The sequence below is a fragment of the Scylla paramamosain genome, chromosome 8, assembly GCF_035594125.1.
Source record: "Scylla paramamosain isolate STU-SP2022 chromosome 8, ASM3559412v1, whole genome shotgun sequence".
In the NCBI taxonomy this organism is placed as follows: domain Eukaryota; kingdom Metazoa; phylum Arthropoda; class Malacostraca; order Decapoda; family Portunidae; genus Scylla; species Scylla paramamosain.
The window spans coordinates 27,732,057-27,749,539 of record NC_087158.1 but is presented as its reverse complement, the minus strand read 5'-3'; the positions used below and the strand labels follow the sequence as shown (position 1 = coordinate 27,749,539).

The window sequence follows — 17,483 nt, the reverse complement described above, 5'->3', positions numbered from 1 at the left end:
TCACCCAATTGTCTCCCTACACCCACACACGCCCACACGCTGCAGCAGAGGGCGCGGAAGGAGGCGGAGGAGGAGGAGGGGAGGTGTGGGGAGGTGCTGGTAGTGGTGGAGGAGTAGGGGATTGGTGAAGAAGTTGAGGAAGAGGCGAAGGGAGATGAGTGTGATAAATCCAATACAGGAAGTAGTCGTCGGCAGCTTTGCAGGTTTAATGTGTGACTCAAATGTGTTTCTGGTGTGTTGATTTCGGTCAGAGAGAGATTAGCAGGAGGGATTGGCTCAGCGGTGTAGGCGTGGGGAGGAAGGAAGCGTAGTGAAGCACGGAAAGACGAGCGAAATTTGCAGGTAACTACTAGAGAAACCTCCGTGTTGTAACTGTAGGACTAACTGTAATTGCGTCAGAACAGATTGTAAGTTCTACTGGTGGTGGTGATGGTAGTGGTGGTGGTGGTGGTGGTGGTGGTAGTGATGCTGCAGTCATTACCCAGTCAGCACTAGTTGGTTGATACAGGATCCGTATTTTGAAATGCTGGTCTTTCATAAGCACTATTGACAGATATGACTAGTCGGGATCTCACGGGTGTTTGTCCATCTAAATGTTACAGAACCCTTGGCAGACTATAAGCAGAATCACGTAAAACTCTTTGAAAAAAAAAAAAAATCACACCTTCCACAGGAGCCTATTAAAAGCAGTCAAGATGAGAATCGGTCACTTTTAACAATGCACTCGTAAAAGAGAATCAGTCATGTTAACTTTATGTATTGAATTATCACTAGAATCACGTGAAAACCCCAATGACTTCCACCAGACCCTATTAAAAGCAAAGATGAAGACGCAGACACTTTTAACAATGCACTCGTAAAAAAGAAAAAAAAAAATCCATCGTCGTAACTTTGGTGAAGACAGTTGATAGTGAACCTTGTTAGCACCCTCGTCCTTACCCCCACCACCACCACCACCACCACCACCACCAGCACCAGCAAGCATGGAGCGAAATCTTGTCTGCCGGAGAGCATAAAACCGAATATTGTGCCAGACTCACGATTTTCCTTCTTTTTAATGGTTCGTTGTAGTTGTTGTTGATGTATGCAGTTAGCCCGCTTGCCGAGGACATGATTTATCGAGTTCTTTAAGCGGGAGGAGGCGAGGTTGCCCACTGCTACGCTCACTGAACCTGTTTGTGTGTGTGTGTGTGTGTGTGGATGCCTACCTTTTCTATCTCCTCTCCTCCTCCTCCTCCTCCTCCTCTTCTTCCTCAAGCTCCTTTCCATCATCCAAGCCAACCCGCCTCCCTTACTTCCTCCTCCTCCTCGTCCCCCATCTCCTCCTGATCCTCCTCCTTCTTCTCAAGCCCCTTTCCATCATCCAAGCCAGGCATCCTCCTCCTCCTACTCCTCCTCCTCCTCCTCCTCCTCCTCACACCTTTTAGCACCCTCTCCCTTGCCGCTTGATGTGTTCGGGGTTGTCATTCTCAGCCCTTAATCCCTTGAAGAATTCTTGTATTTGCTATTTTCTTTTCTTCGTTATCAGTAGTTTGTGTATTTTATCGTCGTGTTGTTGTTATTGTTATTTTTTTTGTCGTGATAGTGGTGGTGGTAGTAGTAGTAGTAGTAGTAGTAGTAGTAGTAGTAGTAGTAATAATGTCTAATTTATCTATTTCGTCTTTGTATTGTCATATTTTAAGTTTATATTGTGTACCTGAGTGGGAGTAAAGTGTTATCATCATTATTATTATTATTATCATTATTATTATTATTATTTTTATTATTATTACTATCATCATTATCATCATCATCAAAAATTATATCGTTTTCATTACCATTATCATCATCGTCATCATCTCTGTTCTCATCATCATTATTATTAGCATACTCGTCATCTTTTTTTTTCCTCCTCCACCTCCTCTTCCTTCTCCTCCTCCTCCTCCTCCTCCTCCTTATGACTAACACTCAAAATATTCCCGCAGTTTTACATCCTATTTCTTCTTCCTGTTCAATTTTCTTCAACTTTATGTCTTGTTTCCTCCGTTTCTTTCAGTATTTCCTTTTTCCTTTTTCTTCCCTAATTACCTTCCTTCTTCTCTCTTCTTTCCACAAACGCCACATTTTCACATTTTTTTTCATTTTCATTCCTTCCATCTTTTCTTCCTCTCTTCCTTTCTTCCTGGCTTCGTTCCAACCTTTCTTCTTGTTCCTTTTCCTTATTCGTGTCATGTTTTCTTTTTTTTTTTGCTCTTGTTCTTGTTCTTGTTCTTCTTCTTAGCCATCGTCATTCTCGTCGTCATTGCTGTTATCGTCACCCTCCTCCTCCTCCTCCTCCTCCTCCTCCTCCTCCTTCTCCTCTTCCTCCTCCTCCTTCGTCGTCGTTGTTGCGTTGTTGTTATCGTCACCCTCCTCCTCCTCCTCCTCCTCTTTGCTGCTGCTGCTACTCCTGCCCCTCCTCCCGTGGCGTCTTGTTAATCATGACATCCCTTCTTCTTCCCCACCTTCCCCTCCTCCTCCTCCTCCTCGTCATCTCCAGGCTGGGTGGTGGTGATGTTGGGAGATCGGTGTGACGCGACTCCTGTTAAGATTATGTTGTTAGTAATCTTTCAGGACACGGGTGGGGGTTTTTGTCCATTAGTTAGTTAATTACATAACGGGAGTAGCCTAGTCACTCCACCCTTCTTCTTCTCCTTCTCCTTCTTCCTTTCTTTTTTTATCTTCCTATTGTATTTTTTTATTTGTGTTTTTTTTTTCTCCGGTTTTGTTTTTTTCTCCCTTGTTTTCTTTTTTTTGTCGTTTTTTTTTTTTGCTTCATAATGTTTTTTTTAGTTTTTGAGTGTTACTACTACTACTACTACTACTACTACTACTACTACTATTACTACTACTACTTCTTCTTCTTCTTCTTCTTCTTCTTCTTCTTCCTCTTCTTCGCAGCCCTCGTCTCCGTCCTCCATTCTGTGAAACATTTTCCCTTATCTCTTTCATTCCTGATATTCTTCACTTTAATTTCCTTCCTTTACCCTCTCGTTGTTGCTCTCCTTCATTCCTCCCGTCCCTCCCTCCCTCCCTCCCTCCCACCCTTCCTCCCTCCCTCCCTCCTTCCTTCCCTCCCTCTCCGCATTAATTACACCTCCACCCTCAAGTATATCAATTTCTTATCTAAAATCATTTCATTAAAGCAACTTCATTATTATCTTCGTTCAACTTCCCATTTACTCCCTCGCTCCTTCTCCCCCTCCTCCACCTCCTCTATTCTCCTCCTCATCCTCTTCCTCTTCCTCTTCCTCTTCCTCTTCCTTCTCTTTCATTCTTCTCACCTTCCCAGCCTCTTCTCACTATCCGCCCGGGAGTTTATAGCGAAGGAGAGGAAGAAGGAAGGGAGGAAGGAGGGGAAGAAGGAGGGGAAGAAGAAGGGGAAGGGGGAGGGGGAGGGGTACCATTAAGCATGTCTAGGCAACGCTTGATGCTTCGGTTCATAAATATTTTCCTGGTCAGGTTACGGCCGCCCCTCGATCACTCCCCCCGTCTAGGCGTCCTCTTCTCTTCCCTTCTTCCTTCCTCACCCTGACCCTTCTCAGCCTACGTAGCCTAACCCCACCTTACCTAACCTACTCTAACCTGCCCCAAGTTTGCCTTACGTAACCTAACTTAACCTACCCTAACCTACACCAGCTTTGCCTGACATAACCTAACTTAACCTAATGTAACCTAACCTAACTTAATGTACATACCACTGTTCTTATCTTGTCTTCTTTCTCTTCTTCTTCAAAATGCATCCATATTTTTTTGCTCTTATTTTTTTCAGGCTCTCGTTTTCTGTTGCGTGTAAACAAGGTGGTGGTAGGAGTGAGGTGTGAATGGGAATAGGAGGGGAAACGAGGGAAAAACTAACGAGGAAGAGGAGAGGAGTGATAGAGGTGAGAGAGAGAGAGAGAGAGAGAGAGAGAGAGAGAGAGAGAGAGAGAGAGAGAGAGAGAAAGAGAGAGAGAGGTGAAAAAGGAGCGGTAAGGGGGGTAGTGAGAGTAGAGAGGTGAGGGTGGAGGGGCGCCGCTGAGTGATGTGCGCCAGCCTACGCCCTCCACCCACACCCGCCCCTTGAGAGGAGTGGCGTGAGTGGTGGAGGACTGAGGCGGCCATTACCAGGTGGTGGATCTCTTGTCTCGGCCTTTTTGCGGGCGGGGGTAACGGGGCAGATTGCGGGTTGCCGGGTTCACGGGACTACCTGGCGGGAGGAAGGGTCCTGCCGATGCTCTGGCCAGCTTTTATGGGCGGCCGGGCACGACAATCATATTGCCTGCATGTTCGACTGGTGCTTAGTGCGAGGCGAATTATATGGGCGTCCAAGGGCTTAATTTACTGGGTCTATAGAGGCAGGGCGGGCTCGTGAGGGTCTGCTGGTCTCCCCCACCTCGCTCTCGGTAGCCAGGCGTCCCGGCGTCTCGTCATTAGGTCCCGCGGCACAATGTTGCGTGATTTTCCTGTTTATGAGTGTTTTTGCTTTCGCTCTCCCACTGGCGGGTGTTCGGAAATGTGATCCATGTGTCCGTTGTGTTCTGGTTGTAACCGCCCGGGGAGGGTCAGGGTAGGGAGACAGCAGGGCGGGGTTCGTCCCTTGACGTTCCCCTCAGTGACAACTCTCTCACCTTTACAGCTTAGTCCTTTACCCGCCTGACAGCAGCCGCTAATGTCTCGTTTCCCTACAGGTCACCATCATCCTGCGTGACGTGAACGACATGGCACCAGAGTTCGTGACCCCCAACGAGACAGTGGTGGAGGAAAACACGCCCGTCAACACGGTGGTGATGGCCGTCAAGGCGGGGGACAGAGACGAGGGACGCAACTCCTACATCGAGTACTCCCTCGCGCCTGTCCCCGGCAACCGCTTCGCCCTGGGCCCCGTGGACGGCCTGTTGAGGATCGTGGCGCCGCTGGACCGCGAGGACCGTGCCAACTACTCCCTGGTGGTGACGGCGCGGGACAGAGGCAACCCTCCCAACGCCCACACGCTCACCATCAGCCTGCGTGTGGCGGACGAGAACGACAACTCGCCCATCTTCGACCCCAAGCAGTACTCGGCCAGCGTGCCCGAGAACGCCTCCATCGGCCTGTCGGTGCTGCAGGTGTCGGCGACGGATGCCGACGACAGCCTGAACGGTCGTGTCCGCTACACGATAGTGGCGGGCGACAAGAATCGTGACTTCTCCATCAGCGAGGACACGGGCATCATCCGTGTGGCCAAGAACCTCAACTACGAGCGGCGGAACCACTACCTCCTGACGGTGCAGGCTGAGGACTCCGGCGCTGACGTCCGCTACGACTCCGCCACCGTCACCATCTCCATCATGGACATCAACGACAACGCCCCCGTGTTCTTGGACTCCCCCTACCTCGTGTACGTAATGGAGAACATGGCTGCCCTCCCCGCCCCCATCGCCACCGTCACCGCCTTCGACGCCGACAACCCGCCGTACAACCGCGTCAACTACCTGGTCAAGGAGGGAGACAAGTCCATGTTCTCCGTCAACGCCACCTCGGGCCAGATTAGCCTGTTGAGGGCGCTGGATAGGGAGGAACGGGACCAGTACACCCTCACTGTGGTCGCCATGGACACCGGTAAGTACTGTGCCACTGTTTTACTTTATTTATCTCTATGTATCAAGACGCCGTTGACAATCGTCCCTTCACCCTCATTGCAACATCCTTACTTAACCATTATCTTTTCCCTTCCTGTTCTCTTCGTTTCTATCATATCAACCTGTCAGTTACCCTCCGTGATCAAAACCTTCATGCAGCTGCAGTATCACACAGTACTCTTTTTCTCCTCCTCCTCTTCCTTGTCGTTTTCCTCTCCCTATTCCATCTCCCTTTTCGGCTCCCCACGCCTCCGCCCCTCGCTCCCACGTCCCGGCGAAGGCGTAGGGCGCTGCAAAGGCCGCCTCGACACCCAGATAAACAAAGCCGACGTTAGTGAGCCGTGTAACAATTCCCTTGATGACACAGCAGTTGTCTGGGCGCGCGGCGACACCTTTTGTTTACATGCAAAAACTAGTGATGATGATTTGTTCTCTCCCTCTCTCCCTGTGTCTCCATCGTCTGTATATCAAGGTTCTCTTCTTTTTTAATCTTGTAATTTGCGTAAATCAAAATTCTATGTCTGTGGAAGTTGCCAGTTTTGTCGCCCGACCCAACTACATGACTTTTTGCGAGCAGCTCTGTTTTTGCGTCCCGGGAGTGAGGCGAGTGCGGCGAGGGAGACGTGGACGGTGCAGCCAGTGCTGCGGAGACCCCGTGGAGGTGTGAGGGGGATGCTCTCTCTCTCTCTCTCTCTCTCTCTCTCTCTCTCTCTCTCTCTCTCTCTCTCTCTCTCTCTCTCTCTCTCTCTCTCTCTCTCCCAGCGCGCCTTTTATTTCTTCCATTGGCGTATCTGTCCCTCACAACACCTGAAGGGCCGCGACGGGAGCGTGACCCTGGGGCGCGGTGGGGCGTGTAGAGGGCCGCCACGCAGGTGTTGCCTCCGCGGGGCGCTCCTCGCCTCACTCCTTCAGCCTGACAAAAGACTGAAAGAAAACACAACCACCAGCGCGAGAAGAAACGCACATAATTCATTTTCCCGCTGAGCTGTAGGGTTCCTCGAATTCTGTGTTTTGTATTAATCAAATAAACAAATGGATAGCGACCACAAAAGACAATTGGTCAGCTTTTCCAGCCTGGCATGTAACGTAGGTCTCCAGGGTGGCGGCGGGCGGGCGCCAGGGACCTCCGCAGGGCGTGGCGTGCCTCGCCTCGTCGCTGTTCCCCGGGTAACCCAAGAACACGGCTACTCGACCGGTTCCAGACTACTTGCTTCACGCTGTTCCGAACGGCGATTATACTGATGACTCTCAACGCATCGACTTCAAAGCGATTTAAAACTTTTATGGATCAACGAAGCATGTAGCAGAACAGGTCCTGTCTACAGCAGCATCAATTTTTTATCACTTATTTCTTTTTTTTTATTCCTCCGTCATGTTCCGTGCCTGTCGAGCACTCCGCTGCGAGGCGGATCCCGGGTGGCGCCAGAACGCGGCCCGCACTGGTGGCACGGCTGGGTGGGGCGGGGCGGTCAGGGCTCCTGAACTACATGGTTTTGGGATCTGGCTTATTGTGCTGCAGAGAAGTGAAGTGCTTTCATGTCCCTCCTTCTCAGATCGATCATCACTCCGCGAGACAGTCTGTGACGCGTTGAGACGCTTGGAAACACACCAGATGGATAGTGAGCTTGAGGTCTGAGCTAAAAATGACAGTTCACTCATCACCTCTATCATCACCACCACCATCATCATCATCACCATCATCACCACAACCACAAGGAGAGTCACCAGGTGTTGCCTAGGTCAGGTGTTGGTTGCCTAGGTAAGACCTTCTCTCACCTCGTTGTTACTTGTACGCGCGCACACACACACACACACACACACACACACACACACACACACACACACACACATGCCTTCCTTCACCTGTTATCTGTTTATTAACGAAGCCTTTTCATCATACCGTTCTCTCTTCCTTCTTTTCACTTCTCCGTCTTCCTTCCTCCTCTTCATATTTCTCTCTCCCTCCCTCCTCATCCCCTCCTTGCCTTGCGTGTGCCGGCGAGACGGAGGTCACCTTCCCATACCTGGCTATACAGGTGTCTGCTAAGTGATTTACGTGACCAGCGAGGGGTGAGCGGGCAGGGGCGGCCAGAAAGGAGCGGCGGGTGGCGTGGGCGGGCATGGGCTAAGTGCGATGAGTGGGCATGGTGTGATGGGATAGGTGGGCGTGGGGTGGGTGGAATGGGTGAGCGTGGATGGGGTTGGTAGGAAGGATGTGTGTGCGTGAAATGAATCACTCGCTTAAAAGGACCAGAACGGCGAGAAAAAAGAAAAAAAAATGAAAAAGAAAAGAAACGCGTTGTTCACACACACACACACACACACACACACACACACACACACACACACACACACACACACACACTTCAAAGTAGCACTGCTCCCCTCTTTTCCGTTACCTGACTGGCCATCCTACATTTTTCGCCTCTCTCACTGGATTTTCGCCTTGTGCCTCTCCTCGCCTCCCTCGTCCCTCCCAATCTCCGCCGCCGCCGCCCCCACCCCCTGCCACCCTCGGTTTCTCGCCTCATGTGTTATGTTTGATGGGCGTGCGATAGGTCCCTCCCTCTCCCTCCTCCTCCTCCTCCTGCTCCTCCTCCTCTCTACCTCCTCCTTCATCTCGTTCCCTCCCCTCGCCTTCTTCCATCGTTTTTACTCTTGCCCTCCCCTAAAAAGAGGGAATTTAATACTCTGGTCGTGGTTGGCAGAGCTTGGTGTTGTAAATATAATGGTAATTACAGCACCCACAAGAATTATTTTGACGTGGAAATGATTAAATGTCACAGCCGCTGTAGTGGAGGTGGAGATGGAAGTGGTGACAGGAAAGCATAGGAGCAGTTTGGAGTGTTTCCTTGAGTGAGGGTGGAGGATGAAGGAGGATTTATGAGATTTGGGAGTAAGGGCTGGGTGGCTGGCTGGCTGGCTGGCTGGCTGGAGGGTGAGGGTGGTGGTGGTGGTGGTGGAGGGAGTTGTGGCGGCAGCTTGTGGTGATGGCGGTGGTGGTAATGGTGGAGGTTGTAACCTTTGATGGATGTGATGTTGTTGTTGTTGGTGGTGGTGGTGGTGGTGGTGGTGGTGGAGGAGGTAGTAACATTTGATGGATGTGTTGTTGTTGTTGATGTTGTTGATGTTGTTGTTGTTACTGTCGTTGTTGTTGTTACTAGTTGTAGTGGTGGTGGTGGTGGTGGTGGTGTCATCAGCGGGTGAGGGGCAGGCGAGGTGTGCCGCTCGACTGGTCCGCCACCGCCATCACTGTCACCACCGTCCCTTCGCCTGGGGAGAAAACCTGGATTTTAAAACTGCAATCTGAGACTCGAAGACGCGGCCTTGGACACAGAGGGCGGCCTTACCTTCCCCTCCTCCCTATGTGCCGCCTGACCCTCACCTCGCAGGCCACTGACCCCGCCACCCACATACGTTCACCTCCGCAAAGGGCCAGTGGGACCCTGTGTATTTCATTCTGATTTATGGTATAAACCCTAGACACATCCTGCCGCCTCTTTGCAGCCTCCTCTCCCTGCTCTGTCTTCCTCCGTCGCTACTCAGATCCAGCGTCACTGAACACGAGTCAGACCAAGAACGCTTAGTCGGAAAAGAAAGACGCAGATGCAGGTAATAATTGTCGAGCGATCTTGAGCGTATCACGAGTAGGAGGTTCCCGACAGGCGGTTGCCGTGATAGGCCCTGACGGTTGGGTTCCACTTGCTCAAGTTTCCCTCGATGAGAAAAACGCGAGGGAGAGGGAGATAAAAAATGCATAATTAATACGCCAGTAGTTTACTTGAGCCTGTGGGTTAATGCAGAGACACTGGGGCCAGTTTTTGCTCTGAATTCTAATGATGGGAAGGAAAGAAGTGTGTGAGGGGGAGTGCGGAGTGGGCCTGCGCTGCGGAGGGAGGGAAGGACGTCACGGAAGAAGGATGAAAAGAAGTTGGAAAAATGGGAAGGAATGGACAGAAAAGGAAGAGATAAGAAGAGTTTGCGCGAGGCGGTGGGAGCAGCGTGTTTGAGTCATCTTTTATCCTTATCTCTTGTTAGGCCGCCCTTGAGGCCCAAGGAGAGCAGGACACGAGGAGGATCGGGCAAGACTGAGCAGCGCCTTACCATCAAAACAAGACTTATTAAGAGCTGTAGACAGCCTCCTCACGTCCCACGGCCCCTCTCCCTTCCTCCCTCTCACCCTTGCCCTCCCTCCTTCACTCACTCATTCCACCCTTTCTCCACCACTTTTCGCTCCTACTCTTCATCTCCTTTTTCTTCTTTATTTGCTGCTTTTTATCCACGTTCTGACTATACGTGCCGTAGCTTTTCCCGGAGTAGTAAAGGTCAGGGAAGAGAGAGAGAAAGAGAGAGAGAAAGAGAGAGAGAGAGATGGGGAAGAAGGAGCGTGACGTTAGCGCACCAGTTATATTTACGCAGCAGATAGATAGGAAGAGAGAGAAGGATAAGGGGAGAGGGAGTGTTTGTGTAGGGCAGGTGTAGGCAGTGGAGTGTTGTTGTAGAAGGCCTGGACGGGGCGCGAGGAAACTGGTATGTTGTGGTTAGGTCCTCTGCGCCCTTCTGTTGCGGAGGGCGTGGTCACTTGACCCTCCCGTCCCCTCCTCTCGGTCCTCCCGTCTCTTCATTACATCTTCCCGTTCATGATGCCTTCTCTTTTTCGCCTTCTCCTCTTTGCTTCTCTTCATCTCATTCTCGTGTTCCTCCTCTTCCGTGTGTCTTCCCGCTCTCTCATCGTCGTCTTGGTTCGCATCGTGCTCCTGGTCATCTTCCTTGTCCTTCTCTTCGGCCTTTTTATCCTCCTTGCTTTCGTCCTCACCTGTTTCCCGTTGTGGTCACGGCCATCGTCGTTATTGTGGTCGTCTTCATGCTCCTCCTCCTCTTCCCTGTCCTCTTTACATTGCTTGCGTCTCCCGCCCCATCTCTTCTATGTGTCATCTCACACACCCCCCCGCGCCACCTGCTAGACTGCACGCATACCCACCCACCCACCCACACACACACACACACACACACACACACACACACACACACACACACACACACCTGCAGACCGATTTTCGTCCACTTTGCCTTATCCTTGCTTTCTTTGCTGCCCAGACTTCACTATCAGTTATTCTTCAGTCATCTTTCCGATAGAGGGATGATGTTCTTTTATACTCCTGCTCTGACCGACGCCCTTCCCTTTTCCCCTGCCCTTCCGTTACCCTCCCTCCCTCCGTGCCGTCCCTCCTCCCTGCGTCCCTCCCTCCCATCCTCCCTCTCTCCAGTCTTCCTCCTTCCCGTGGGTATTTGATATGAGAGAGCGAAGCCGCCACTCGGCCACTGGTCACCGGGCGGGGATGGGACGAGCCGGAACGAGCTGGGACGAAGGGGGGACAAGGTTCGGTGTGTCTGAAGGGAAAGGCTAAAAATTTCATTGTAGTTGTTGCTGCGGTGGTGATTGTGGTTGTAGTTGTGATTGTGACTGTGGTTGTGGTTATGATTGGTTGTGTTTCTGTTTCCTGCTGTTGTTCTTGGTGGAGATGGTAATGATTTCAATGATTCTGTTGTTCTATTGCCGGTGTAGGTTTATATACGCGTGTGCATTAGAGACTGTAATTATAACCTTGTGTACCCTGCGTCCCACATTCCCCCTTCAAAGACCGACCCTGATCCCTGACGGTGGCGGCAGTGATGGTGGTGGTGGTGGTGGTGGTGGCGGCGGTAGCAAGGAGGGTTGTGACGTGCAAACTCGCAGCTGCTACTTTTCGCGCGTCACCGAATACGTAGGTCAGAGGGATGCTCTTGTGACCCGCGACTCGTATCTTCCATTGAGGCAGACAGAAGCACAGACAAACGAAGACACATCTCTGGACAGGAGTAGCGTTTCGTGTTCCTGAGTCCTTGAGGCGGCCAGGCGACGGCAGCGTGGTGGCCCCTCCGCCCCGCCACTCTCCGGTGCACAAGCTCGCAGGGATGTACGGGCTCAGTCAGACTCACACTGCGCCCACTGCAAGCACTGATGCCAGATGTGCTCACAAAAAAGAGGAGCCTAAAAGCACTATTTTGTTTTTAGGCTGCTTAAATTTCTGCAGAATTTACTCGGCTTGCAGATACTATCCGCGAACACACACACACACACACACACACACACACACACACACACACACACACACACAGCGGTCCACAATAAAGCCGCGTGGCCTTCCACAAACTGGTCGGGTCCAGAGCAGCAGCAGCAGCAAGCGGGCCAGGACGGCAGTGCGAGCGGTGGTCCCTCAGCCCCTTGGTCCCTCGGGCGCCACCGTCGGCAGGATAAGCAGATGTTAATTAATGCACCGAACACCTGAGAGGAAATAGTCTACAAGGATTTCTCTTTATTGGACTGTTCGAAAATTAAATATTCATGTTTTTAATGAACTTTGTCTTAGTTCATATTTTATTCTGCCGTCTGAATAACGAAAAAAAGAAAAAATAGCCAGATCATGTCATTCAGTTTTCCACGTGATTTACCGCAGTTTTTTCACATAGATACATCCGCCGGTACTAATTTTTTCCCCCCTTTCCGGATAGGATAGTTAAGTCGCATTTGTTTCTCTGTCGGCACCTGCATATTGGTATTATTTTGTGTTATTTGACTTAATTTGCATCTTCCGCCCGCCGTCTGGCCTGGCCCGCGCCGCGCCGCCACCTGTGCGCCGCCACAAGTTGAAAGCGCCGCTGAGACCTTTCTCCCTCGGTGATGAAATGACACGTGTTCTGTTACCTTATATATTAATTAGGTAATGGAGTTGTGAAAGGCGGTAATTCAGGAACTTAATTACACGGGAATTAAAGCTGTACGTGTGTGTGTGTGTGTGTGTGTGTGTGTGTGTGTGTGTGTGTGTGTGTGTGTGTTTACTCGCGCGTTTCCATGCATATAAATAAGCAGGAAATGATAAAAAAAAAAGAACAGGGAGATTTAGGGATAAAAAAGTACTTATGAATAAAGAAAAAGATCGAGGAAAAGTTGGAAGAAAAATCACCTCCGATTATGGAGAGAGAGAGAGAGAGAGAGAGAGAGAGAGAGAGAGAGAGAGAGAGAGAGAGAGAGAGAGAGAGAGAGAGAGAGAGAGAGAGGAAGTTCATTACTCATTATAATATAAAGATAATACACCCGGAGAAAAAGGAAGGAGAAAAAAGCATCATTGCAGAGTGTGAAAGAATTACGGCCCGGTACGGAATGAAAGGGGAAGGAAAGACTCGTGGTATTAAGGATATGAGACAACTGAATAAACGTTAATAACACACTAACACTCCCTAATGCATGAGTAAGGCTGTAGTGATGGTGGTGGTAGCAGTATTAGTATTAGTAGTAGTTGTTGTTGTTGAATTTCTTCTTCTTCTTTTCTTCTTCATCTTTTCTTGTGATGATTATAATTCCACATATCATCCAGTCTGTAATTGCTACTATAAATTACTTACCCTATGTCTCTCTGTCCGTTTTTTACCTGTCTCCGTGCCTGTCTTTCTTTGTCTGTCACTGTGCCCAACTCCTTCTTCACGTCAAAGCAATCATATTCACATGCTCCTCTCTTGTGACATCTTAATCGCGGAATCAGAGTCGCAAAGGAAGAACAATTACATCGCACAAGAAATAAAAGTCAAATTATACACCGAGGCTATTGAATTTCCTTACACAAGAGGGTGGAAGAGGCTCGTGAGATGAACCAGTAAAGGAGCAGCTGACCTTACCTCATTTTCTTCTTACTTTACTTCATCTTTTCCCTGCGTGTTCTTTTAGATCGTATTACCTACCCAATATGCATCACAGGTGGAGGTTTTCCCATCGCCGACCACACTTCGTCCTCTCCGCTGTACCCTTCCCTGCTCCTTCCTTCCTTCCTTCCATCCTCTGTCCCTAACCCTGCTCTTCTCCTTCTCTCTCTCTCTCTCTTCCCTTCTCTCCTTTCCTCCCTTCCTTCGCCTCCACCGCCTAGTTTTTTTTTTTTTCACTTACAGTTCCTTCTCTTCAGCATTTGTTATTCTCAGCCATCTCTTCCTTGTTCTCTTCTTCATTCTTTTTCTTTTTCTCTTCCCCTTGTTATCGTTGTCGCCACCCGTACCCTCCTCCTATTCCTCCCTATCTCTTATCCCTTCTTATTCCCTATCATCTTTCCCATGTTTATTCCTCACCTTTCTCCCTCCTTTACTCTTCCCTCTCATTCCCTCTCACCCTCGCCCCTCATTTTATTCCTATCCTTTACCGTCGCTTCCTCCCTTTCCCTTCCCGTCCCTCTTATCTCCTCATGCCCCTTGCCTCTATTCTTTTGCCTACTCCTGTTCCGCTTTTGCCGTCTCCCCTTCGTCCTCCGCCCCCTCCTGCCCCTGAGCCGCCCCCGATGCACCCACGATGCCGAGGAAGGGAGATACGCTGCGGGAAGGGACAGGACCACCCCAGGTTCTCGATTGCGGAGATTTCAGTGCTGGGTTTGAGAGTTATCAGAGGCGCGGGACCCTCGGGACTCCTCCAGTGATGAGATCGTACACAGGGTCATCCACGCAGCTTGCTATTGGCGATTCCAGCTTCACCCGAGCGGTTAGTGTTGCGCTTGCAGTCTCGTGGTCCCGGCCTCCCTCGATCCCTGATATGTGTATGTAGAAGCTGGAGTTTAAAAGTTCCTGAGCCACTTTCAGATTAATTGTTCATGGTTCCTCAAGTATTGGGCGCTGCAGGGGTGGTCAGCGGGGCGTCTCGTTAGGTGAACATGGCGAGGAGTATGGTGTTTATTCGAATATGTTCTCCCAAATATATTTTTTTCTCGCGATTGGCTTACCTCGAAGACTCATCCCAAGAAAGGGTAAATCCACGCACTGCCGTTACTTGGCGGTGCATAGGCCGACCCCGCCACTCAACTGTTGTGATGTCGCTTGCAGTTCATTAGTTTGCGCTTGCCAACGTGTGGTCCAGGATTCGACCCCCAGGATGTCAATAGCTGCAGTTTTCCAAGTATTCCTAAGATGTTCTTTCACTGGGCAATATTGTTCACATTGACAGTCAATCAGCCAATAACAAAGACATGATATATGATGAGAGTTACTTTTTTCCGATTTTTTGTTCTTTTTTCATGAGCTTCATTAACTCTCAGAATCTTTCCCCTTACGCCACGGTCTCCAGCAGACGTGCAGGGTTGCTGCTTCTCCAAGTTCCGTTAATCCCTGAATGGTCGCTGCATGAGACTCTTTTCACCACCAGCACCATCACCACCACCACCACCACCACCGTCACAAACAGCACCATCATCACTGTAAATGAGAAGAACAAGAACTGTAGTAATTTCATGTTCCAAATATTTTCTATGAGATGCTTTATTTTGCTGGTGTTGTTGTTTGGCAAGTTTCCGCCTTGTGTCATGGCGGCAACAGTTTCGTCAAGGTTTGGAGCTGCTCCCTTCATGGCCGCGTCGCGCCTCTCATGCGTCGAATGTATCACATCCGCCAGTCTGCGAACTTCCTGCGATGGCCTTTTGGAGAGAACCCGCTAAATGTCGGCCAGTCACCGGTGAACCGAGAGAGGCGCGGAGCCGCCTGCGTCCCTCGTTATGACGGGCGGGGCCCCTGGGTGCCACGCCGGGAAAGAGAAGCCGGCCTGTCTTGCCACCCAGGTCACGTGGCGCCCCCGGTGACGGTGACGCCGCGGACGTAGTGACGGAGGGTCATTGCGATGCCGCCGTGTCGTGGCGGCGGAGACATGGCTTGCCCGAGAGAGGGTGTCCCCGCGGCGAGCAACTAGCGTCATTAAGGGTAATTACAAACACTCGTTCCTGGCGGAGAGCAAACAAGCACTCTCGTCCTCACCCTGAAAATTAATGTTTGGTGGATTTTGCGAGTCACTTGTACGAGGCGACCCCGAGGGGCCGGCGAGGTCCTCTCCACCGAGCAGAGAGGCTGAGTCGCAGGTCTTTAGTCTGGGTCCGGCAGGGCCACATGCCGCGGCTCGTCCCCTGCCCGCCCGCCGCCCGTCCCCTGCCACACCCCGTTCCGTTCTCTGCTGTCCCTCGTCCAGTGGTCTGCGGCACTTGCCCAATGCTAATCCTGTCATTTAAACCCTCGGCATTCACACTGCCCACTGCAGCACTCACTCGGCCTCTCACTGCACCTGTGTCCACGCCATACCCATACAAGGCCTGCCTCATCCGCGCCACGCTCACCTCTCCCTCCCTAACCCATGCACACTCATATACTACTTAGTGACGCTCCTCATAATTCGCGCAATAATTCAAAGGTGGATCGAGTACTCAGTAATCACCATAACATCGATGCACCTGCCCCGCCAAGTAGTAACAGGCATTCTTTATTTACCTGGCTATAAGGGTACTACCTGAGGTTGATGTACCTGGTTTTAGGTTACCTGGGAATTTTTGTGTACCTGGCTCAGGTGTACAAGGGTCTGAGGACACGTGTTATTTTTCGTTCGTCCGTCCTCCAAGTATTTGCCTTTGGAATTTTCCGGTTTTGGCTGTATAGTTGACTCAGAGAGAGAGAGAGAGAGAGAGAGAGAGAGAGAGAGAGAGAGAGAGAGAGAGAGAGAGAGAGAGAGAGAGAGAGGGAGAAAGAGAGAGATGCATAGGAATGAGAGATCGCAGGGACTCCATCACTTTAGCACTCCCCGGCCCAGCACGTTCCTCGCCTCACCGTTTTACTGCGAAAGTTCGTGGAAATGTCCATCTAACCTTCTGGCGTTTGATGCGTCGCAGAAAAAAATCCTTCCCGTCCAAAAAATGTCATAACTAAAAACGCATTAATCCGACCCTTTTAATGGAATACAAGTTGATCATTCCACTTTATGCAGTCTCTTAACAGGCATCCGGGAAGAGGCGATGCTGGGAAATGCCCTGAGCGATTGAGAGAGAGACACAGACAGAGAGAGAGGAGAGGAGAGGAGACAACAAAATAAAAGAGTACAAAAAAAATGGAAAAACAGGAAGTGATAAGATAAAGAAAGAAAGAAAAGGAAAGAACGGAAGGAAGAATGCGATAAGATAGAAATGAAAAGAGAAAAAGGAAAGAAGAACAGGGACGAGAACACGAACATGAACAAGGTGATGATGAAGAAGGGGAAGAAGAGGAGGAGAAGAAGAAAAAGGCAAATGGAGGAAAAAATTAAGAAATGGAGGAGGGAAAAAAAAAAAAGCGAGAGAGAGAGAGAGAGAGAGAGAGAGAGAGAGAGAGAGAGAGAGAGAGAGAGAGAGAGAGAGAGAGAGAGATGTTGATGGAGACTGTTGCTGTAAATCCAAATAACAGCCACTCCTTCTCCCAATTATCGTGAGAGAGCCCCGGGCCGCACAGAGTACATTGGAATCCACTAATTGTAAGAGAAGCGACCGCCATCACAGCGCCCGCCACAGCCAGGGTTATTACTATTATTATTATTATTATTATTATTATTATTATTATTATCATTATTATTATTATTGTTGTTGTTGTTGTTGTTGTTGTTGGCTTCTTTTTCTCTCTTTTTTTTCTGCTTTAATTTTACTTCTCCTTCTTCTCTCTTTCTATCACATCTCCCTCCTCCTTTTACTCCTCCTCCTTTTCCCCTTCTCCGTCCTATATCTTCTTGAAAATGGGGGATGACGAGGAGGAAAAGAAAGAGGAATAAGGAGAAGAAGAAAGAGAAAGAGAACAAGGAAGAGGATTTCATAGAATACAGTAACATTCAGATCCTATGCTATAGTGTATGACTGGAGAAGGAGGAGGGAGGAGGAGGAGGAGGGAGAGGAGGAGGAGGAGCAGGAGGAGGAGCAGGAGGTGAAGGAGATTATCAGTTTTGTGAAGTTGTGGTGATTGTAATGTGGGGAGTATACTCTCTCTCTCTCTCTCTCTCTCTCTCTCTCTCTCTCTCTC

The 17,483-nt window shown here is 50.0% G+C and overlaps 1 protein-coding gene across 1 annotated transcript in view; it reads left to right on the top strand.

Moving 5' to 3' along the window:
- The window catches only part of LOC135103085 (cadherin-related tumor suppressor-like), a 76,702-nt gene that overhangs the window by 38,151 nt on the left and 21,068 nt on the right, over nucleotides 1-17,483 (top strand). Inside the window, 1 exon segment of the mRNA XM_064009069.1 lies at nucleotides 4,689-5,598. Coding sequence (XP_063865139.1) covers nucleotides 4,689-5,598 — 910 coding nt within the window.